The sequence below is a fragment of the Microtus pennsylvanicus genome, chromosome 10 (assembly GCF_037038515.1).
Source record: "Microtus pennsylvanicus isolate mMicPen1 chromosome 10, mMicPen1.hap1, whole genome shotgun sequence".
NCBI classification, from domain to species: Eukaryota; Metazoa; Chordata; class Mammalia; order Rodentia; family Cricetidae; genus Microtus; species Microtus pennsylvanicus.
The window spans coordinates 99,429,309-99,452,557 of NC_134588.1; the positions used below are offsets into that span (position 1 = coordinate 99,429,309).

Consider the following 23,249-nt stretch of genomic DNA (forward strand, 5'->3'; position numbering starts at 1 on the left):
CCTTGGGAGTGGGTGCGCTCTTTGTTCATTGCGTCCTTGAGCTCTGCTGGGCAGATGAGTGGGAAACGGGTGGTTAGTTCCTCTGAGCCCGGTCAGCACAAGGTGCTGGCATGCAGGGCCCGCGCAGCGTTGTGTAAGCTTCTTCAGGCTTCCAGACTTGCTTCTCTGGGTTTACCGCATAGGGCTTTCTTGGTCTCTGCTGTGTGCAGAATATTCAGGAAAGAGCAGGTGGAACACCTGGCCCTCCTCCCTTTATGGCAAGAAAATCCCCGACTGGGATTTTCCAACTGACCCAGGAATTTCTGTGGGTCGGAAGGCAGATCAGGTCATTTCCCCATCTCTGGGGCCATGGCAGGGACAGAGGGAAGGAATGATATACTTGGATGGAATGACATAATATGTTCAAAACATGGCTCCTCTTATTCTCCCAGCCCTCCCTGGGGTGGGGGGATGGGAGAGAGGGTGAGAGAAGGAGGGCCCAAGTACGCCGCACTGTGTTCCCCAAATGGCTTTCAGCAGCCATCTTGTGGTGGAAGCAAAAGGTGTATCACACGCCTCACCCGTTGTATAATGGGCACACAGATGTTTTCAGCAGCAGAACACGGAGGATGGCAAGCCCTCTGCTGAGAGCATGGTGTTGGGACTGGAGGTGGCCCCAGAACTCATGCCAGTAGCTTTGCAAGTTGTGTGGCCCTTAAAGCTCTACGGCTTTTCTGTGTGTTTGTACCCACACATCAAAGGGAAGGATGGGGGCTGAAAACACTGTCTCCTACAACAGTCGTAAGGGTTGGATGAAAACTTCGCTCGGGGCCTTGCAGGCCTGGCCTCCTGTCGCTCCCTGTTAAGAATGTCTCCACGTGTGTGTCTTGGCCAGCGATGACCAGATCCTGGAGTGGTGTGGGGAGGACGCCATCCACTACCTGTCCTTCCAGAGGCACATCATCTTCCTGCTGGTGGTGATCAGCTTCTTGTCCCTGTGTGTCATCTTGCCTGTCAACCTCTCCGGAGACTTGCTGAGTGAGACCCTTTCTTGCCCATTGTCTGTGTTGGGAGGGAGTGGGGCATTGGCTCTAGGGAAGGGACTCGGTAGAGTGGGATGTGAGACAGTCATAGAGTGACTTTGAGAAAATTATCACCCAAATAAAGATCTAGAAGAGAATCCACCTAAGTCTGGGCTGGGAGCTGGGGCCCCTCATCAAGTTTGGTTCTAAGTTGGGGGAAAAAAATCAACCCCAGGTGCAATAGAATTGGAGGTTTCAGCGGCTGTGTTTTTGCTTTTTTTTTTTTTTGACAAGATCCTATTATGTTGTCCAGGCTAGCCTTCCCTCACCCTCTTGAGTGTTGGGATTATAAATATGGCCTCCACTTCCAGCTTCAGAATCTATTTTTCAATTTCCTGCCCTTACCCAAGCCCAGAGGTTACTATTCATGGACCCAGAAGATATCTGTGATACACAGTCAAGTCATTGTGTAATTATATCTTCTTAACTCTCAAAATGCCATCCCAGAACCACTTGTAACATCTAGTGGTTCTCAACCTCGAGAACCTTGAGTTGGTAACAACCAAGGATGCTTCTAGTTATCATCAAAGCATCTTTAAAGCAAACTTCAGTGCAAAATGAACTTATATTCTGGCATTGCTGGCACAATAAGCTGTAGCAGAGGTCCTGGGTGATGGAGCTCTAAATAGGTTGATGAATGATGTCATTGCCTTCCATGTCTAGGAAGACACGCCATGTCTAGGCATCTTGTGCTGTGCCTCCCTGAGCTATAGAACTTTTCTCACTGTGACCCTGGACCTAATTGTCTATTTCTCTGCAGATAAAGACCCGTACAGCTTTGGGAGGACTACAATAGCAAACCTGCAGACCAAGTGAGTACGGAACTTGTTGACCACAAAGGAGGCTGGTTTGGGAGCCTGGAGCAGGCTGGAAACACCTCAGTGCTGCTGGGTTGCTGGGCTCTGGTGTGACCATGTCCTGGGAAGCTTCAGGTTTGCAGGAGGCATAGAGCCCCACGTCAGGACAGGGAAACTGTGGTGTGACCATGTCCTGGGAAGCTTCAGGTTTGAAGGGGGCATAGAGCCTAGTGTAAGAATAGGGGTCTCTCCACTGATGGGGGCTGTTGACTACATGGCATCTGTTAGAGGCAGAGCTATTGGCCATTGGCAAGGTACCCACTGAGGGTGATCCCTCCCCAGCCCTGCAACCTGTCCCTTCTGTTGGGATACCCAACCCTGACAGCAGGTGATGTCTTCCTTAGCAATGACCTCCTTTGGCTGCACACCGTCTTCTCCGTCATCTACCTCTTCCTCACTGTGGGCTTTATGTGGCATCATACACGGTCCATCAGATACAAGGAAGAGAGCCAGGTGAGTGAGGCTGGAGCCTGGGACTTGTTCTGGGAGGGTCTCAAGTGAGCGATGGAGGGGATAGCCCCCACAGTCTCCACAGAACCACATCAGTAGTGAACGTGGGGGGTGCTCTCACTTGACATTACCACCACTACCACCAACACCACCAATCACTATATATATATTTGGCTTTTTTCGAGACAGGGTTTCTTTGTGGTTTTGGAGCCTGTCCTGGAACTAGCTCTGTAGACCAGGCTGGTCTCGAACTCACAGAGATCCGCCTGCCTCTGCCTCCCGAGTGCTGGGATTAAAGGCGTGCGCCACCACTGCCCGGCACTATATATTTTTTTAAACACAGAGTCTTGTGTAGCCCAGACTTGAGCTAGCTATGTAGCTAAAGGTGACCTTGAACTTATTATCATTTTGCCGCTACCTCCCAAGTGTTAGGAATATAGGCATGCATCGACATACTCAACTTATTATTATCATTTAATTTATTGGCAAGCTGTAATGTGCACATTTTCCTTCAGTGTGCCAGTTGCTATTTGGTCTGTGGGGTCAGGGTTATAGTTACTGCTATGAAGTAGAGAAGTACATTGAGAACTCAGCGTGAGCCGAGCGTAGAGTGCTTGCCTGCCGTGTGCCAGGCACTGGCTTTGATAACCCAGCATGCCAAAACAAAATAAAATGCCCATCCCATTTTAGCCTCCTTTGTTAGTTACTGTGATAAATACCATGATGCAAAGCAACTTAGGAGAGGAGAAAAGTTTATTTAAGCTTCCAGAACACAGTCTATTGTTGAGTCTTGGCTGAAACGGAGACAGGAATTCTGGGAGAATACTGCCTACTGGCTCATCACTCCCAGGCTGATGGTCTTTTATATGGTTCTGGACCACTTGCTTAGGGATTGCGCCACCCAGAGTGGGTTGGGCTTTCTGATATCAATCATCTATCATGACAGTTTCTCACAGATATGGCCACAGACCTGTCTGCTCTGGGTGATTCCTCAATTGAGGTCCCTTCCTCCCAGTTGACTCTAGGTTGTGTTAAATTGACAAATACAAAACAAAACAAAAAATTAAAACTAATCAGCATCCTGTCCCCAAGCCAGAACAGTATGGGTTAAGGACAGGTGCCCCACTGTGACTTGGTTTCAACTTCTTTGCTTTGTTGCCTGACCCCTTTGAGCCGCTGTCATTCTCTGGGCTCTCTCAGTTCCCTGCCCTACAAAGCAGGCTCAGGAGTTACTTTGGAAAAGGAGGCAGCATAAATAACCCCTGGGACTCTTCAAGGCCAAGAGTGAGAAAACTTGAACCCCTCATCTACCATGGTTTTTTTTCTTGAGATGTGAAGGAGGTAACACCTGCCCTTCCCCCATCATCCTGTGACTTTCTTCTTGATATGGTCCCTGGCAGGTGAGACAGACCCTGTTCATCACAGGACTCCCCAGAGAAGCCAGAAGGGAAACTGTGGAGAGCCACTTCCGGTAAGAGAAAGACCCTGTGAGCCACTCATGGTGAACACCGGAGCCTCTGAGGCCTGTGCTGAGGATGGACACTTGTGTCGTCTGTCTAAATATGCAGGGCTAATCCCTCCCTGCCATAGGTATCAAGTGACTTCCAAGTGTGTTGCTGCTGAGCTGTGTAGTGGCCTGGCGTGGGTGTGGGGTGTGCGTGGGGAGGTGTACTCTGTAGCTGTTGTGGTGAAGCCTCCGGGATCCAGGATCCAGAGTGCAGACATAGAGAGTGTTCACGCAGAGCTGGTCTCCCAGGCTCGGGAATGTTGGCCATCCATTGGGAGAACCTCTGACTATCAAAGACTCTGGGACAACCACTGCAGCCATAGCTCCTGCAGGCAGAGCAGGCGATATGTACAGCCACAAGCACAGGGAAAGCTCAAGTTCAATTCCTAGCGAAAAGAGCAGCTCTAAGGCTCCCCCTTCATCCTGGTCAGCTCTGCCATCACTGACTCCTAGCAAATACTAGGAGTTAGCTACAAATTAACTTTGTGCAGTTTATGACAAAAACACTAGGAAATAATTAGTATAAACAGAACTATAAAAGGATGTTTAAAATTATTGCCAAATCTCTCCTTCAGTAGCTACAACTATTTTTGGAAATATTTACATATGTATGTGAATGTATTTGCATATTCACTTGATAAGAGAATAATTTTTCTGTTCCTTGAGAAATATTCCTCTAAGTTGCCTGCCAGGCAGTGTTTGGAAACACTGAGTCTACTTCATGCACACACTTAAGTAGAAAAACAAGTGTCCTCATTGCCAGGCAAACACTGTGACTCAGACCTTCCCTGTCCTAGGAAGCCTTCCTGAGGAAGGCTGTTACAGTGCCTTGTGGGCTTGCTCTGCAGCGGGGCCACTTTCTCTGGGAATCCCTTCCTCAAAGCGTTTTCTTTTCATCTTTCTGTGGTTCCGATTATTGAATCTTGCTAGACAACGCTGCTACCACTGAGCCACATCCCCAGTCTTCCCCTGGCTCTTGCTGGGATCTGAAATGGTCCTACTGACCAACAGATTAGTTGGTTCCTCCGTGGGAACCCTCTCACACACTCACTAAAATCTAAGTGAAGCAGGCTCTGCTCCCAGCACCCAGAATAGCAGCAGGCGGTGCCCATGTGGGCCCGGAGTCCTCAGGAGTCACGTGGACAGTGTTTTGTATATGGCGCAGGGCCATTTTGTGGTAGCTATTGGCTGACCTTGCAGCTAGGCTGCCTAGCTTCAGCTTCTGGCTCAAATATTCACTCACTGTGTGACTCTGAACATACAGTGCTTACCCTTGGTGATGCAGGCGTTTTGTTGACTGTTAGTATGTGTTTGGATGTTTTCCAACTTGAGGGTGTTTTGCTATTCTTAGACCCTCTAGAGGGTCTATTGCCTTCAGAAAGGTTATGGGCAGAGTGGATTTCAGCAGTAGCGTAAGGGAGATACATCCCTAGAACAGATGACAGTCTCTGTCTTTGGGTGGTTGGGGAGGATAGTGGTGCTGGGGATGGAACCAGGGGCCTTGTGTGTGCTAAGCACTCCACCCCTGAGCCACACCTCAGGCCTGTTGTATTCATATTTCCCCATGAGCAATTCCTCCCAACCAAAAGTTGAGTAAGTATAAATTTGTCAGTTCAAGGCAATTACTTTCATATTATTGAAAACTATGCCTCTGGGGCTAGGGATATAAAAAGTGATAGAACATATACTTAGTATTCACGCGGCTGTGGGTTCAATCCCTGTCAACACACACACACACACACACACACACACACACACACACACACCCCACACGCCCCTCTTGGTATTAAACTTCAAAGGAACAGCTGGCAGGCAACAGCAGCATGACTCCATGACTCCATTGCAAGGGCAGGGAGGGGTGCTCATTTCTACAGGGATCTTCTTTTTCAATGGCTTTCTCTACCCTGCCTCGCTGGCCACAGGGATGCGTATCCTACGTGTGAGGTGGTGGATGTCCAGCTCTGCTACAGCGTGGCTAAGCTGATGTACCTGTGCAGAGAGAGGTAAGAGAGGTGATGCCTGAGCTCAGCTGCAGCTTTCCCACCTCCTGCCCCGAGATGCTCACCTGCTTCCTTGCTGGGACCCTTCAGCTGGCTAGGGGAGGGTGGGCCTGCCTCTTCCTGGATCTCAAAGCTAAGCTCCTGACCCTGCTGGTGGGGACTTGTTGGCTGTGGCACGGCCCCAGAACTGTGAGTGTGAGTCTGAGCCTCCCTCCTACCGTACAGGAAGAAGGCAGAGAAGAGCCTCGCCTATTACACAAGCCTGCAGGCCAAGACAGGCCGAGTGACCCTCATCAACCCCAAGACTTGTGGCCAGTTCTGCTGCTGTGAAGTGCAGGGCTGTGAGCGGGTGAGGCATTGCCACCTACCTGCCTGGAGCAGGGGACAGGCATGGGTGCCCTGACACCTGCACAGGGTCACATCACCCAGGGGCTGTATCTTCTGGCAGGAAGATGCCATCTCTTATTACACCCGAATGAATGACAGACTGCTGGAGAGGGTAACTGCTGAGGAGTGCCGGGTCCAGGACCAGCCCCTAGGAATGGCCTTTGTCACCTTCCGTGAGAAGTCCATGGCTACTTTGTGAGTATGACAGAACTCCTCATCCCTCATGGTCCTTACTGACCCTGCCAGGCTGATGTGGCCCAGCCCCACAGCTGAGCTTCCACCAGTGGCTCCAGTCCACCAGTCCACCCTGCTGTTTGTATGTAGCAACCTGCCAGGTGGATTGAAACTCAGAACCCAGGGTCCTGCTCTGTGTCTTGACAAGTGGACAGCTATGGGGACCCCGTGGAACACTCTGGGTGTCCGTAGCTATAGAATCCTGGAGCTGCAAGCTTATGAAGCTCTCTCAGGCCTCGGACCTTAGTGTTACCACACCTTAGAGTCCTGAGTGTGTAGGGTGCAGAGAGGATGCCAAAACTCTTGTGCTTTCTGCGCCTCAGGCATGGTGGCTCTGGGGATGGTCTCTGGGATGGCCTCTTCTGTAGGAAGAGGGAAGTGTCGCTCTGAGGTAGCAGTGAGATTCTGTGGGTTTAGCCAAAGCGAGAAGCTTGAGATAGCGAGGTGGGACACAGTGAGGGCTGGGAAATGGAGCCGCTTGGCTGGCAGAGTCAGTTTTATGTTCCTGTGTTACAAGGAGGCATAGAGGGTGGCTCCTTGGAGGCACTCCGTAGTAGGGCAGTGCAGACCGTACGGGAAGTGGGCCGGATATGCGCAGACCCTAAACCTAACGTGCCGGGCCTCGATCTCCCTGTCTGTAAAATGATGCAGCAACCTGTTGCTTGCAGAGTCGTGTAGCGGATGAATCAAAACCCTCTGCAGCGTGGCAGGAATGGCACTTCTTTTTGATTGTTTGAGACAGGATCTTAAAATAGTTCAGATTGGCTTGGAACTCACTATGAGACCAAGGCTGTGATGGACTAAACTCTGAAGCTATAAGTCAGCCCCAACTAAGACAGTAGTAGACAAGGCCATGGGCCTTAGTTAGGACTTCTTCTTCTTTTTTTGAAACTATTTCTTTTTATTTTATGTGCATTGGTGTGTATGTCTGTGTGAGGGTATTGGATCCCCTGAACCTGGAATTACACACAGTTTTGAACTGCCATGTGGGGGCTGAGAGTTGCACCAGGGTCCTCTGGAAGAGCAACCAGTGCTCTTAACCACTGAGCCATTTCTCCAACCCTTAGTTAAGGTTTCTATTGCTGTGAAGAAACACTATGGCCACAGAATCTTTTTTTTTTTTTTGGTTTTTCAAGACAGGGTTTCTCTGTGGTTTTGGAGCCTGTCCTGGAACTAGTTCTTATAGACCAGGCTGGTCTCGAACTCACAGAGATCCACCTGCCTCTGCCTCCCGAGTTCTGGGATTAAAGGTGTGCGCCACCACTGCCAGGCTTTCTTTCTTTCTTTCTTTCTTTCTTTCTTTCTTTCTTTCTTTCTTTCTTTCTTTTTTTTTAATATTTTTCAGGACAGGGTTTCTCTGTGTAGGCCTGGCTATCCTGGAACTCACTTAGTAGATCAGGCTGGCCTTGAACTCACAGAGACGCACCTGCCTCTGCCTCCAGAGTGCTGGGATGCCACCACTGTCTGACTACAACAACTCCTATAAAGGAGCACATTTATTTAGGGCTGGTTTACAGTCTCAGAGTTTAGTCCATTATTATGGCGGGAAGCATGGTGGCATGCAGGCAGACATGGTGCTGGGGAAGGAGCTGAGAGTTCTACATCTGGATTCACAGGCAGCAGGAAGTGACGGTGAGTCACACAAGGCTTGGCTTAAACTTCTGAGACCTCAGAGCTACCTCTCTAGTGATGCACTTCCTCCAACAAAGCCACACCCACACCAACAAGGCCACACCTCCTAATAGTGCTACTCCCTAATGACCCATGGGAGTCATTTTATTCGATCTGCCACATCTGCTCATGATCCTCCTGCCTCAGCTTCTCCAGTGCTGGGATTGCAAGTGTGTAGCACACCATGCATGGGTCTCTTCGAGCACTAATAATAAAATAGTAACAATGGGGCAGGCATCCTGTGCTCGCCCGTGTTCTGTCTGTGGCTGCTGTGGCTGTGTATGGCACGCAGGCAAACTGCACCGTAACAGCGTATGCATTTCTCGACAGCATCCTGAAAGACTTTAATGCCTGCAAGTGCCAGGGCCTTCGGTGTAAAGGGGAGCCCCAGCCATCCTCCTACAGCAGAGAACTCTGTGTCTCCAAGTGGACCGTCACCTTTGCCTCGTACCCTGAGGACATCTGCTGGTAAGTTCCCAGGAGGGTGGGAGAAAGACCTGGTTTTATGCAGAGCTTAGGGAGTGGGTAGAAGGATGGGGCATTGGGAGGGGGGGGGTGTTGTCTGGTTACCTGGAGCATAGACGTGGCCTGGCTTTTTTTTTTCTTAAAGAAATATTTATTTATTTCTGTGTGATGGTGGCAAATACCTTTAATCCCAGAACTTCGGAGGTAGAGGCAGGCGGATCTCTGTAAGTTTGGTCTACTGAGCAAGTTCCAGAATAGCCAGGACTGTTGCACAGAGAAACCTTGTCTCAAAAAATCCCCCCAAAGACACCCACTGAAACAGTTTACCTGAGCTAATAGGAGCTCACCAACTCCAGCCATACAGGGAAGGAACAACCATAGGACCAAATTAGGTCTCTGAATGTGGGTGACAGTTGTATGGCTGGGGCAGTCTGCAGGGTCACTGGCAGTGGCACCAGGATTTATCCCTACTGCTTGTACTGGCTTTTTGGGAACCCATTCTCTTTGGATGGATACTTTACTCAGTATATAGTAGGGAAGGCCTTGGACCTTCCCCAAAGCAATATCCCTTACCTTCTCTGAGGAGTGGATGGAGGGGTAGGGAGAGGGAACAGGATTAAGGAGGGAGTGGGAACTGGGATTGGTATGTAAAATGAAAAAAGATAGTTTGTTTTCTTTTTTAAAAAATAAAATAAAAGAGAGAAAAAAATCCCCCCAATATTTATTATTTTATTATTTTTTGGTTGTTTTGAGATGGGGCTCATAGCTGAACTCACTATGTAGATCAGGCTGTCCTTGAACTCACAGAGATCCCCACCTGCCTCTGATATTAAAGGTGTGCACCAGTATGCCCAGTTCTTTAACAAATGTTTAAACACCTACTATATGCCAGATACTATTCTACTTTTGTTGGTTTTATTATTTTAATTTTTATGTACATGAGTATTTTGCCTGCATGTGTGTCTGTGTACCATCTCTGTGCCTGGTGCCCACAAAGGCCAGGAGAGGGTTGCCATCGTTTCTGGATCTGGAGTTACAGGTGCTTGTAAGCCTCCGTGTTGATGCTGGGAGTTGAATCTGGATCCCCTGAAGCAGGCAGCACTCTCAAGCATTGAGCCTTCTTTAGACCTGTGGCCTCGCATTTAACGGCCAGCTGCACAGGTCACGTAGAGTCCAGGCTCTGGGCCCGGTGCTGTGATGTGTTTGATTAAGTCAGGCAGAGGAGTCTATGCTTTGTCCCATGATCAGTCTTTAACATTCAAATACTGTCCGGAAGAAATACCATGTCAGCTATGTACCTCATTAAAAACTATCTAGTAGCCAAGAAAGAAATAATTGAAATTAATTTTTTTTGTTTTTTGTTTTTTTTGAGACAGGGTTTCTCTATGTAGCTTTGGAGCCTGTCCTGGCACTTGTTCTGTAGATCAGGCTGGCCTTGAACTCACCCTGCCTCCCTAGTGCTGAGATTAAAGGCGTGTGCTATACTCACTCCAGCTCCACGAGTGAAATTAATTTTAATCTAAACCTCTACAGTATACTCCAAATGCTAACATTGTAGCATGCGATATATATTTTTAAACCAAGACTCATGTTTCTCCCATTCGTACTTGGTCTTTGAAATCTGTTGCCTATTTTATGCTTTTTGGACCTCTCTAGCTGAGGCCCCCCACATCCCAAGTGCTCGGTAGCCACGTGGCTATGTGACTGCCACATTACACAGCATAGCCCTAGGTAGAATGGAGGCGTGCTGCTGAGCTGAGCTGTGTCTGTAGATCTCGGGCGAGGTTTAGGGCCCACCCTGAGGATGGAGGCATCCAGACCTGCTGCCTGCTCGGCAGCTCTTCTCGGTTGCTTGGGTGGAGTAAAGCTTGGATGCACGTTATCCCTCGCTTTTGAGCTCAGCCTCTGACATCTGACCGTCTTGCCCTCTGGGTCATAGAGCATCCCAGAATCGAGGCTGTTTCCGTGGGGTGGGGAGTCAGGACCAGCTGTGCCTATGCTCCCTGCTTGCCTCCCTGCGCCTCAGCCCATGCCCTCCCTGGAAAGAACGTACCATTAGTTACAAAGCATTGCATCCCCCAAGAAGTGTCAACGCTGGAGTTCTGCCTGGACGGTGTCGGTGTCTGTGACATTACTGGAATTCCCGTCACTCCTGACAACTGTTTTCCTTCTGAGCTCCAGGAGCTGAAACTCGGCCTTCCGTGGCTGTGAAGGCCAGCACAGAGAACTTGCCTTGCTCAGCCCCAGTCCTAGTCTGGCCTCCCTAAAGTTGACTTGACCTGCCTCAGCCACAGGCGCTGCCTGTGTTGTAGATGGCCTGTGCCTGGGAGACTAAGCCCCTTGGCTGGTGTTGCCCTCTGCAGGAAGAACCTCTCCGTCCAGGGTGTCCGCTGGTGGCTCCAGTGGCTGGGCATCAACTTCACTCTGTTTGTGGTGCTGTTTTTCCTGACCACACCCTCCATCATTATATCTACCATGGACAAGTTCAATGTCACCAAACCCATCCACGCACTGAATGTGAGTGATCGACCTTCAGGGAGAGGGTGGTGGGAGCAGTGGGAACCGGACGTGGAGCTTGAAGGCTTGAAGCAGGGGGCCGTGTCACTCAGCCCGTGTTTGCCGTGTGTGTGTGTGTGTGTGTGTGTGTGTGTGTGTGTGTGTGTGTGTGTATGTGTGTGTGTAAGTGTGGAAGCCAGAGAAGGATATTAGTTGTCCTGTTTTATTACTTTGAGACAATCTCTCGTGGATCCTGGAAGAAGCCTGGCAGCTAGAAGGACCAGTGATCTTCCTGTCTCCACTGCTTACAGTGCTGTGGGCACAGGCAGGCACAAACCTGGCTTTTCACACGGACTGCTGGGGATTTGAACTCAGATCCTCATGCTTGCACAACAAGTAGTCTTACCCAGTGGAGCCTTTCTAGTCCACGTTTGCCCTCTGAGGCTTTAAGCAGGCATGGAGATGTTTATCATGGAGCCTTTACGGCCGCACAGTTATGTTCTAATGGGTTCAGTCTAATGCTCAGCAGGAAAGGTCGTCTGAGCTGAACGATACCTGTTTAGCCTGAAGAAGTGTGAAACATTTATAAGAACTGCATGGTTATCTTGGTAAGCTTATAGTAAAAGCAGAATATACTGCTCGGCATGATGGCTCACACCTGTAATCCTGGCACTTGGGAGGGAGAGGCAGGAGGTTGAACATAAGTTCAAGGCATACTGGTTTACAGAGTGAGACCCCTTTTCAGAAACAGACCAGCCGGGTCTGGAGACATGTCTCGTGGTTAGAACTTTTACTGCCTTTTTCTGGAGGACACGGGCTCTGTTCCCAGCACCGCTCCAGTCAGCTCACAGCTGCCTTCACTCTGCCCTCCACATCAGCCTGAACGTACACACTTAGACGCACACAGGCAAATATACACATGCATAATTTAAAAAAAAAACAAGGAAAAAAAACAAGGCTTAAAAAAACCCCAGCCAACCAATCAAAGCCTCCAATACTTATTGTAGAATTGCATTTAAGCAATGTTCCAGTGATGTGTGTATATGTATATATATATATAGGGCTTTACTTTCCAATTTAGTCCTGATTGTCTTGTTTTAAATCATTGTATTTGCTGTAGGTAATGAATGTTTTTCAAAACACCTCAGATGATCAGGCAATATAGATACTCAAGAGGCTAAGATAGGTTATGTGCCAGATGTGGTAATGTACACCTCTATCCAGGGCTTGGGAGGGGTCCTGGCTCTGCCACCACTGTTTTTCTTCCTTTAGCTGGATTGGTCGCCTGTCATGTTACACCTGTGATAGATGGGCGGAGCATTTATCTGACTCGAAAGACTTTAAAAAACACCTAAGTTTTCTTTAGACGGACAACAGGTGAAATTCATTCTCTTGCCAATCTTTTGGTGCAGACACAAGGCTTGTTTTTCTGAGGACTTCTGCCAGTTAGAGGTCCCCTTTGTCTGTCTTATATAAACTACGTTCTTATTTCACCAATTCTGATCCCAGTTTGCGTTTAAGAACTTAGACTGTGGGTGTAGCTCATTGCATAACAAGAAAGCAGCCCCAAAGCTTTCCTGTCCCAAGTACCCCAAATTAAAGAATAAATAAAGTAAAACAAACATTTAAACATACATGCATGTCTGGTGCTTGAGGAGGCCAGAAGAGGGTGTTGGATCCCACTAGAATTGAAGTTATAGATGGTTGTGAGCCACCATACGGGTGCTGGGAATTTACCTCATGTCCTCTGGGAGAATAGCCAGTGCTCTCAACCACTGAGTCATCTTTCCAGTCCCTAATTTACTCTTACGTAATTCAACAACCTATTTTTAGAAATGGACTTTAATAAATCTTTTCAAAATGTTCAACTTAGGCTTTTAAATTTTTCCATATTTATTTTTGAGGTCCTGGGAACTCACACATACTTGGCAAGCACTCTGTACTGAGCCATACCTCTAGACAGCCATGGCTTAGTTTCAAAGAGAATTTCTTCCTGTTTTTATGTTCCTTTAATCAGTAAAAATAAATTCTGTAATGACAGTAGCCAGTACAACTGGTATAAACAGGATTAGGATCAGACACCATGGGACTGTGGCAAGCTGGAAAGTGGCTGGAAAGTGGGTGTTGACCAGTTGGAGAGGAGCCCTGGACATCACTGGGGATGGAGAAGCTGGTCTCCTCCGGCCCATCAGATGAGTGGAGTTGCATTGCGCGTGTGACTCCTCTCTCAGCTGTAAAGGTCGCGTAGCCATGAAGTGCAGTTACTGTTTATTTGCTAGGGCTTGAGGACTGCCCACCCTTTACCTAGCATGGCTAGGAGCACTTTGAGCTACTGGGTCCCCAGAGACCCCCCCCCCCTTATCTTGACTCTTGTGGTGGCTCTTGTCTTTCAGGACCCTATCATCAGCCAGTTTTTCCCCACACTCCTGCTCTGGTCCTTCTCGGCGCTGCTCCCAACCATCGTCTACTATTCCACACTGCTGGAGTCTCACTGGACGAGGTGAGCAGGGTCTGAGCCTGTTCTGGACTGGATGTCTCTTACTTCCCCCGGGGGAACAGGCACATCGCTGGATCAACTTGTCTTTGTCGCCTGCAGGTCAGGGGAAAATCGGATCATGGTGTCAAAGGTCTACATATTCTTAATCTTCATGGTGCTGATCCTGCCCTCCCTCGGCCTGACTAGGTACATCTGCCTCCTGTCCAGCCCCACTCAGAAGCAGGACCCAGTTCTTGCCATCTGGTCTGGAAGTATGATAGATAGTCTTTGGAAACAAAGAACTGCAAGGGAGGGCCTCGTCCTAGCTGTGTTCTTCTTGTGGAAGGAAGTGCCTGTTAAAGCTTGTGTGATGAGTCACCTGTAAGGGGCACCGCAGGGAACAAATGTCTTAAGATTGGGGCTGCTTTTAGAGGGGAAGAAAACGAAAGTGTGCCATGACTACAGCTAAGCGCAGGGAAGGAAACCGGAGGGCAGAATGGTCTGAGCGAGACCTGGGTTTCATCTCCAGTATCTAGACAAACAAACAACCAAATGAATAAGAAACTCATGGAATTCGTCTGCTTTTCAGCCTGGATTTCTTCTTCCGGTGGCTCTTTGACAAAACTTCCTCGGATGGCTCCATCCGGCTGGAGTAAGTATGGGCTCAGCCACCATCCAGAGTGCAGATCTCAAGAGCTTTGTGAGGGGAGGGAGCTGCAGTGTGGTGTCAGGCCTCAGCTCAGGCTTTCTCCCCTGGAAATAGCAGGCCTTGCAACCACACCAGCCCCCTGCATTCCTGGAATATATGTGCGAGCTGGCCTACTTTGTGTGTGCTTGCAGAAATGTGATTGTCATTTAGGCCAAGACTCAATTAGTGGCAGTCACTCTTCTCGTCCGAGACTTATTTAGAGACCACAGAGCCGCTGGGGGAGGCGCTGCTGGGTTTTAGTGATGCTCCAGCCAGGGAAGGATGCTAGTTAAACCTAGTGACTGTGTAGCCTGTGGACTGTTTAGCCCGGGAAATGGAGCTCAGTTAGGGCTGGTGTGTGCCCTTGTTAGTACTGTAAGCCTATGATCCACTCCCCGAATTGCGAATGGCTCTAGGCTAAACGTTTGTGAGTCCTTATTCAGCCCCACAAGAAGCTATGGGGGGGGCTGAGGCGGCAGCTCCGTGCGTAAAGTGCTTGCTGTGTGTGATGACATTCACTTGTCATCCAGACACGAGGAGCCAGAGACAGGAGGATTCCAGAAGCTTATTGGCCATCTCCAGCTAGTGGGTGGACTCCAGTTTCAGTGAGAGAGAAAGAGAGACAGGGTCTCAAAAAATAAGATAGAGAACCATAGAGGAAGATATCTAGTGGAGAGAGAGAGGAGAGAGAGAGACACACAGAGAGAGAGAGAAACAGAGAGAGAGGTGGGGGGAGAGGGGGAGAGGGAGAAAGCTGTGAGGTAGATGTTATTCCTGTCTCAATCTTACAGACAGTGGGGTCAGAGATATTGCGTAGCTCACCCAAGCTTGTCCGGCTAGTTATTCAGCCTAGCTCACTGTACTCAAGGGCTTTCCGCAACCCCAAAGGCTCCAGATTCATTGGGAATGGTTGTGGGAGAGGCTGGCCTGAAAGGTTGGGGCATTTGTTTCTTGCTGAGTTGACTGGTGACTCAGGAGAAGGCAGCTACAGATAGACAATGACCTGCCTAACTAGCTCCTGGCTTGGAAGCAAGCTGTAACAGTGTGTCCATAGCTCCATAGTCAGGACCCCCTGCTTGAAAGAGGCCTCTGACTACCAAACCCAGTGGCCAGCTTGCAGTTCCTGTTCTCTGTGACCTGGGAGCCCCACCTGGCATATTGCCTGAGGCTTGTCCTGGAGACAGTGTCCTCACTTGACTCTGAACTCTGCTGGTGGTCTCCCTGCACACACAGCGTCTCCTTTGCAACCTCCTTGAGACTTCCTGCAAAGCTGAGTCGGCTGCCCGAGGGCTCTATCCTAGGCTCCTCATCTGCACCCATGGCTTCACTGCTATTTGACTACTGAATCAAAATAGGTGCATGGAGGGGCTAGAGGTGTGCCTCGCTGGGCTTCATCCAGCACCAAGAAGTTAGAGAAAAAATTAAATTCCACCATACCCACGTTATCACTCTAGAGTGTTCCATCTCCTTCCCCAGCCTCAGATGGAGCCCCTGCTGTGCACTGTGGGCTTTACCTGCCCTAATGGATCTGTTATGCCCACAGTTTCCTCATATCTTTCAGTGTTGGTCCAGAAAAGGCCTGGAGCTCACCCTGCCTTTTTTCTTCCTTCCTTTCTCTCATGCTGTACCCACTTTCCCAGCAGATCCCCCAGTTCTATCTCCAAGAAAGATGGAGAATCGGACCCTGCCTCTTGACCCCACCAGCAACTCATCCAGTGTACCCCTATAGCAGTTAGTTTCCTCATCCAGTGCACCCCCATAGCTGTCGTAGTGTCCAGTGAACCCCCATAGCTGTGGTAGTGTCCTCATCCAGTGCATCCCCATAGCTGTCATAATGTCCTCATCCAGTGTACCCCCATAGCTGTCATAGTGTCCTCATCCAGTGTACCCCCATAGTTATCATAATGTCCTCATCCAGTGCACCCCCATAGCTGTGGTAGTGTCCTCATCCAGTGTACCCCCATAGCTGTCATAGTGTCCTCATCCAGTGCACCCCCATAGCTGTCATAGTGTCCTCATCCAGTGCACCCCCATAGCTGTCATAGTGTCCTCATCCAGTGTACCCCCATAGTTATCATAGTGTCCTCATCCAGTGCACCCCCATAGTTATCATAGTGTCCTCATCCAGTGTACCCCTGTAGTTACCATAGTGTCCTCATCCAGTGCACCCCCATAGTTATCATAGTGTCCTCATCCAGTGCACCCCCATAGTTATCATAGTGTCCTCATCCAGTGCACCCCCATAGTTATCATAGTGTCCTCATCCAGTGTACCCCTGTAGTTACCATAGTGTCCTCATCCAGTGCACCCCCATAGTTATCATAGTGTCCTCATCCAGTGCACCCCCATAGTTATCATAGTGTCCTCATCCAGTGCACCCCCATAGTTATCATAGTGTCCTCATCCAGTGCACCCCCATAGCTGTCATAGTGTCCTCATCCAGTGTACCCCCATAGTTACCATAGTGTCCTCATCCAGTGCACCCCCATAGTTATCATAGTGTCCTCATCCAGTGCACCCCCATAGCTGTCATAGTGTCCTCATCCAGTGTACCCCTATAGTTACCATAGTGTCCTCATCCAGTGCACCCCCATAGCTGTCATAGTGTCCTCATCCAGTGTACCCCTGTAGTTACCATAGTGTCCTCATCCAGTGTACCCCTATAGTTACCATAGTGTCCTCATCCAGTGCACCCCCATAGCTGTCATAGTGTCCTCATCCAGTGTACCCCTATAGTTACCATAGTGTCCTCATCCAGTGCACCCCCATAGCTGTCATAGTGTCCTCATCCAGTGTACCCCTGTAGTTACCATAGTGTCCTCATCCAGTGCACCCTATAGCTGTCATAGTGTCCTCATCCAGTGCACCCCCATAGCTGTCATAGTGTCCTCATCCAGTGTACCCCTATAGTTACCATAGTGTCCTCATCCAGTGCACCCCCATAGCTGTCATAGTGTCCTCATCCAGTGTACCCCCATAGTTATCATAGTGTCCTCATCCAGTGCACCCCCATAGCTGTGGTAGTGTCCTCATCCAGTGCATCCCCATAGCTGTCATAATGTCCTCATCCAGTGTACCCCCATAGCTGTCATAGTGTCCTCATCCAGTGTACCCCCATAGTTATCATAATGTCCTCATCCAGTGCACCCCCATAGCTGTGGTAGTGTCCTCATCCAGTGTACCCCCATAGTTATCATAATGTCCTCATCCAGTGCACCCTATAGCTGTCATAGTGTCCTCATCCAGTGTACCCCCATAGTTATCATAGTGTCCTCATCCAGTGCACCCCCATAGCTGTCATAGTGTCCTCATCCAGTGTACCCCTATAGTTACCATAGTGTCCTCATCCAGTGCACCCCCATAGCTGTCATAGTGTCCTCATCCAGTGTACCCCTGTAGTTACCATAGTGTCCTCATCCAGTGTACCCCTATAGTTACCATAGTGTCCTCATCCAGTGCACCCCCATAGCTGTCATAGTGTCCTCATCCAGTGTACCCCCATAGTTATCATAATGTCCTCATCCAGTGCACCCCCATAGCTGTGGTAGTGTCCTCATCCAGTGCATCCCCATAGCTGTCATAATGTCCTCATCCAGTGTACCCCCATAGCTGTCATAGTGTCCTCATCCAGTGTACCCCCATAGTTATCATAATGTCCTCATCCAGTGCACCCCCATAGCTGTGGTAGTGTCCTCATCCAGTGTACCCCCATAGTTATCATAATGTCCTCATCCAGTGCACCCTATAGCTGTCATAGTGTCCTCATCCAGTGTACCCCCATAGTTATCATAATGTCCTCATCCAGTGTACCCCCATAGTTATCATAATGTCCTCATCCAGTGCACCCCCATAGCTGTCATAGTGTCCTCATCCAGTGAACCCCCATAGTTATCATAGTGTCCTCATCCAGTGCACCCCCATAGCTGTCATAGTGTCCTCATCCAGTGTACCCCTGTAGTTACCATAGTGTCCTCATCCAGTGTACCCCTATAGTTACCATAGTGTCCTCATCCAGTGCACCCCCATAGCTGTCATAGTGTCCTCATCCAGTGTACCCCTATAGTTACCATAGTGTCCTCATCCAGTGCACCCCCATAGCTGTCATAGTGTCCTCATCCAGTGTACCCCTGTAGTTACCATAGTGTCCTCATCCAGTGCACCCTATAGCTGTCATAGTGTCCTCATCCAGTGCACCCCCATAGCTGTCATAGTGTCCTCATCCAGTGCACCCCCATAGCTGTCATAGTGTCCTCATCCAGTGTACCCCTATAGTTACCATAGTGTCCTCATCCAGTGCACCCCCATAGCTGTCATAGTGTCCTCATCCAGTGTACCCCTATAGTTACCATAGTGTCCTCATCCAGTGCACCCCCATAGCTGTCATAGTGTCCTCATCCAGTGTACCCCTGTAGTTACCATAGTGTCCTCATCCAGTGCACCCTATAGCTGTCATAGTGTCCTCATCCAGTGTACCCCCATAGCTGTCATAGTGTCCTCATCCAGTGAACCCCCATAGTTATCATAGTGTCCTCATCCAGTGCACCCCTATAGCTGTCATAGTGTCCTCATCCAGTGTACCCCTATAGTTACCATAGTGTCCTCATCCAGTGCACCCCCATAGCTGTCATAGTGTCCTCATCCAGTGTACCCCTGTAGTTACCATAGTGTCCTCATCCAGTGTACCCCTATAGTTACCATAGTGTCCTCATCCAGTGCACCCCCATAGCTGTCATAGTGTCCTCATCCAGTGTACCCCTATAGTTACCATAGTGTCCTCATCCAGTGCACCCCCATAGCTGTCATAGTGTCCTCATCCAGTGTACCCCTGTAGTTACCATAGTGTCCTCATCCAGTGCACCCTATAGCTGTCATAGTGTCCTCATCCAGTGCACCCCCATAGCTGTCATAGTGTCCTCATCCAGTGCACCCCCATAGCTGTCATAGTGTCCTCATCCAGTGTACCCCTATAGTTACCATAGTGTCCTCATCCAGTGCACCCCCATAGCTGTCATAGTGTCCTCATCCAGTGTACCCCTGTAGTTACCATAGTGTCCTCATCCAGTGCACCCTATAGTTACCATAGTGTCCTCATCCAGTGCACCCCCATAGCTGTGGTAGTGTCCTCCCTGCTGTAGGAGGCTATCAGCCTCGTGTTCCTCCTCTCTCTGTCACTGCTATCCAGGCCCACCTCCCCTCATACTGTTCCTTGGCAACGCCAAGGCCACCACTTCTCATCAGTGTCCTTACCCATGGTCTCTTGGTGTCTGGGTGACCTGCTTCTTCCTCGCCATTTTTGATCAGCCTCCTAACCTCATCGACATTCCCACACAGCAGACAGCCCCTCACTGCCTGCCATGTTGTACGTGCCTATGTTTGGGCTCCAGAGGATGTGCAAATGCAAGGGGCTTGGGGTTTTTGTTTGTTTATTTGTTTTGTTTTTTTTTTTTTTTTTGAGATGAGACAGGCTTTCTCTGTAGCCTTGGCTTGCCTGGAACCTGGAACTTGCTCTGTAGACCAGGGTGGCCTTGAACTCACAGAGATCTACCTTTTTCTGCCTCTCAAGGACTGAGATTTGTTTTATATTATTTTAAATTTTGAGAAAAAGTCTTGCTATGTAGCTAGAAGGGCCTAGACTCATGTTCCCCCTGCCTCTGCTGTCCCAGTGATGGACAGTCACAAGCATCATAGCCTGATTTTCCTCTTAGCTCTCAGCGCAGTGACTGACATGCAGATGGTCTCCGTAAATGTGCGCCGAATGGTGGAAGCAGGCAAAGCCCTCCCAGAGGTCCCCATTCTCCTCCCAGCTCACAGGCCTGCCTCGCTCCCTAGGTGTGTCTTCCTGCCAGACCAGGGTGCCTTCTTTGTAAACTACGTCATCGCCTCAGCCTTCATCGGCAGTGGCATGGAGCTGCTGCGGCTGCCCGGCCTCATCCTGTATACCTTCCGCATGATCATGGCCAAGACAGCCGCTGACCGCAGGAATGTTAAGCAGGTACTACCTCGGGTCCTCCCAGTGCTCCCTTCCCCTCCCCCCCATGGGCCTCTCAGCTCTCTGGAATAAATGCTAGACACAGTGACAAGTGCTTTTCAAGCCCCTGCCCAGGGTCGCCTCTGCCAGGAACCTCTTTGGATCGTGGCGAGTCTTTCTCTGAATCATGGCCTGGAAGAAAGAGCTTGGGATTTTTGTTGTCTAACCAGTCCGGCCACACACGGTCTAACTTTTCTCATCCCCCTTACAAAGGACCTGGGGCAGAAGGAACTTAAGGAAGGAAGGATTTATTTTGGCCTCCAGTTTGAGGGTACAGTCCATGGTGGAGGGAAGGTGTAGGGCTGAGAGCATTTTGTACCTGTGGGGTGGGAGCCCGAGACAGCCACAATTCTGGATCCAATCAGGAAGCAGAGAGAGCCGGATGTTGGTACTCAGCTTGCTGACTCTTTTCCCTCTTTCATTCAATGTGGGACTTTTAGCACACACATGGAATGATGCCACATACCTTATGGTGGGGGTGGTCTTATCGGTTAAACCTCTCTAGAAATACACTGAGAGCTGTGTCTCCTCCAAAGTGATTCTAAACCCGGTCAAGCTGACAATCGAGGTTAGTCATTACACGTGAAATACATAGCTAAAAGCTACATTTGTAATGGTTTAGGCACCTGCTTAGCAAGAGAGAGCCGATAAACAACCCATAGATCCCCTTCTTGGGGGTCTCTGGACTGATTTTCAGGAGTGCTCTGGTGTCAGAGCTCTTTCAGGCTGTGGCACTTTTCCAGACCTCCTGAGTCGGGTGGTGTGGGCTCGCTATTTCCCTACGCCTTGATGGGAAGAAGTAGGAGGCCGGTTGTTGTCCTTGTATTTTCGGATGGATACCACCAATCTCCCTGTTTTACAGTGGTACTAACTGGGCTGGCTCTGGCCTCCTGAGCTAGGGTTGAGCTGTTGGCAGGGAGAATGCTCAGTCTGTGTGGACTGACTCTTTCTGGAGTATACTCCAGGTGTATTGCCCCAGGGGCTCATCGCCCTGGTGGTTGGACACAATTACAAGGGAACCCTAGGAGAGCACACACAGAGCCTTGGAAGATCTGACTGTGAGCTACGAGAATCTGGAACTGGCTGGAGAAGAGAAAGCCAAGGTGTTAAGTAACACTCATCCTAACTAGTCCTTCCCAGTTGTTGCAGGGAACCACTTGTTGGTTCCTGGCTGCTCGGCAGCTCAGACCTGAAATAATCACACAGAAATTATATTATTTAAATCAATCACTGCTTGGCCCATTAGCTCTAGTTTCTTATTTGCTAACTCTTACATCTTCATTTAACCTATCTTCATTTAATTTAATCTAATCTGTGCATCACCACGTGGTCGTGGCCTACCAGCAAAGTTTCAGCACGTCTGTCTCCTGCAGTGGCTCCATGGCTTCTCCTGACTTTGCCCTTCTTTCTCCCAGCATTCAGTTTAGCCCCCCCCCCACCTAAGTTCTGCCCTATCAACAGGCCAAGGCATTTCTTTATTAACCAATGGCATTTACAGCATACAGAGGGGAATCCCATATCAACCAACCCTGTTGGAAACCTCCCATCTTCCATGCGTGGTACATTCTTTCCTAGAACCAGGCCTTTGAATACGAGTTCGGAGCCATGTATGCATGGACGCTGTGTGTCTTCACCGTCATCATGGCCTACAGCATTACTTGCCCTATCATCGTACCATTTGGTAAGTGGCCCTGGCCTCGGTCTCAGGGTTCGTGGACAGCTGACTCCTTCACACCTGCCTGATTGCTACCACCAGGTCACAGTGGATTCCTAGCAGAGTGACATCTTATGGTTACTCTCTTATCATGTCTGGCATGAGTTTCTATTCTGGTCCATCATGGTATCTTGTTTGATTTGTATGTGTGTGTGTAGGTATGTGTGCATGGGTGAGTTTGGGTGTTCATGCACTTGGTGTATAGGGAAAAGATAGATATTGGATTCCTTCCTTCCTTCGTTCATTTCTTTCCTTGATTTTTTTTTAAGCACAGGGTCTCCCTTTGTAGTGTCATAGACTCTATGTAGACTAGACTGGCTCAAACTCCCAAAGATCTGCTCTTCTGAGCCTCTGCCTCCTGTGCTGGACTGCAGGTGTGAGTCACTATGCCTGCTCTCAGATCTCTTTCTCTGTTACTCCCCACGATGGATGAACACAAAGCTCTCTGACTGGTAGGCCGGTTAGCTCTGGGGAGCAGCCTATCTCTACGTCCTCTTCCCAGTGCTGTGGTTACAGATGTGTGCCCAGTGTTTACCTTGGTGCCAAATCTGATCTCAGGCCCTCATGCTTGCAGCAGGCCCCTTACGAACTGAGCTAGCTCCTCAGTCATGATTTTCCTTATTATTAATTTTATCATCATCATCATCATATAGATCATATATTTTATATTTTATAAAGACAAAGTCTTGCTATGATCGGCTTCAAACTTGGGATCCTCTGCTTCAGCCTCCCAAACACTGGGGTTGTAGCTGTTTGTGCTGCCATGACTGACTCTTTTTAATATAATTTAATTATTTAATTAATTAAGGGCTAGGTGGCTAAATGACTCAGTGGATAAGAGCACATACTGTTCTTGCATAGGATCTGAGTTTGATTCCCAGCACACACATCAGGCAGTTCACTGCCTGAAACTCCAGCTTCAGAGAGTTGATCTCTTTCACCTCCTTGGACACACATACACATTCACATAAATAGATAATAAAATAAAAAATAAATAAAATAAAAGCCTGTCCTGATTAGCTCTTGTAGACTAGGCTGGCCTTGAACTCACAGAAATCCTCATGCCAAGTGCTGGGGTTAAAGGCGTGCGCCACCACCACCCAGCCTTAACTCTTTATGTTTTGAGACAGGGTCTCACTATATAGCTCTGGCTGTCCTGGAGCTCATTATGTGGACCAGGCTGGTCTCAAACTCACAGAGATCTGCCTGCCTCTG

At 49.2% G+C, this 23,249-nt stretch overlaps 1 protein-coding gene across 4 annotated transcripts in view; it reads left to right on the plus strand.

The window, feature by feature from the left end:
* The window catches only part of Tmem63a (transmembrane protein 63A), a 38,308-nt gene that overhangs the window by 11,702 nt on the left and 3,357 nt on the right, over positions 1-23,249 (plus strand). For all 4 annotated transcript variants that reach the window (XM_075989325.1, XM_075989328.1, XM_075989326.1 and 1 more), the window contains 14 exons: positions 875-1,017; positions 1,822-1,873; positions 2,263-2,371; positions 3,769-3,839; positions 5,798-5,878; positions 6,101-6,224; positions 6,324-6,457; positions 8,498-8,635; positions 10,996-11,149; positions 13,522-13,628; positions 13,725-13,811; positions 14,194-14,256; positions 20,122-20,284; positions 21,896-22,001. In XM_075989325.1, coding sequence (XP_075845440.1) covers positions 875-1,017; positions 1,822-1,873; positions 2,263-2,371; positions 3,769-3,839; positions 5,798-5,878; positions 6,101-6,224; positions 6,324-6,457; positions 8,498-8,635; positions 10,996-11,149; positions 13,522-13,628; positions 13,725-13,811; positions 14,194-14,256; positions 20,122-20,284; positions 21,896-22,001 — 1,532 coding nt within the window. The remainder of the gene's footprint in view (positions 1-874; positions 1,018-1,821; positions 1,874-2,262; positions 2,372-3,768; positions 3,840-5,797; positions 5,879-6,100; positions 6,225-6,323; positions 6,458-8,497; positions 8,636-10,995; positions 11,150-13,521; positions 13,629-13,724; positions 13,812-14,193; positions 14,257-20,121; positions 20,285-21,895; positions 22,002-23,249) is intronic.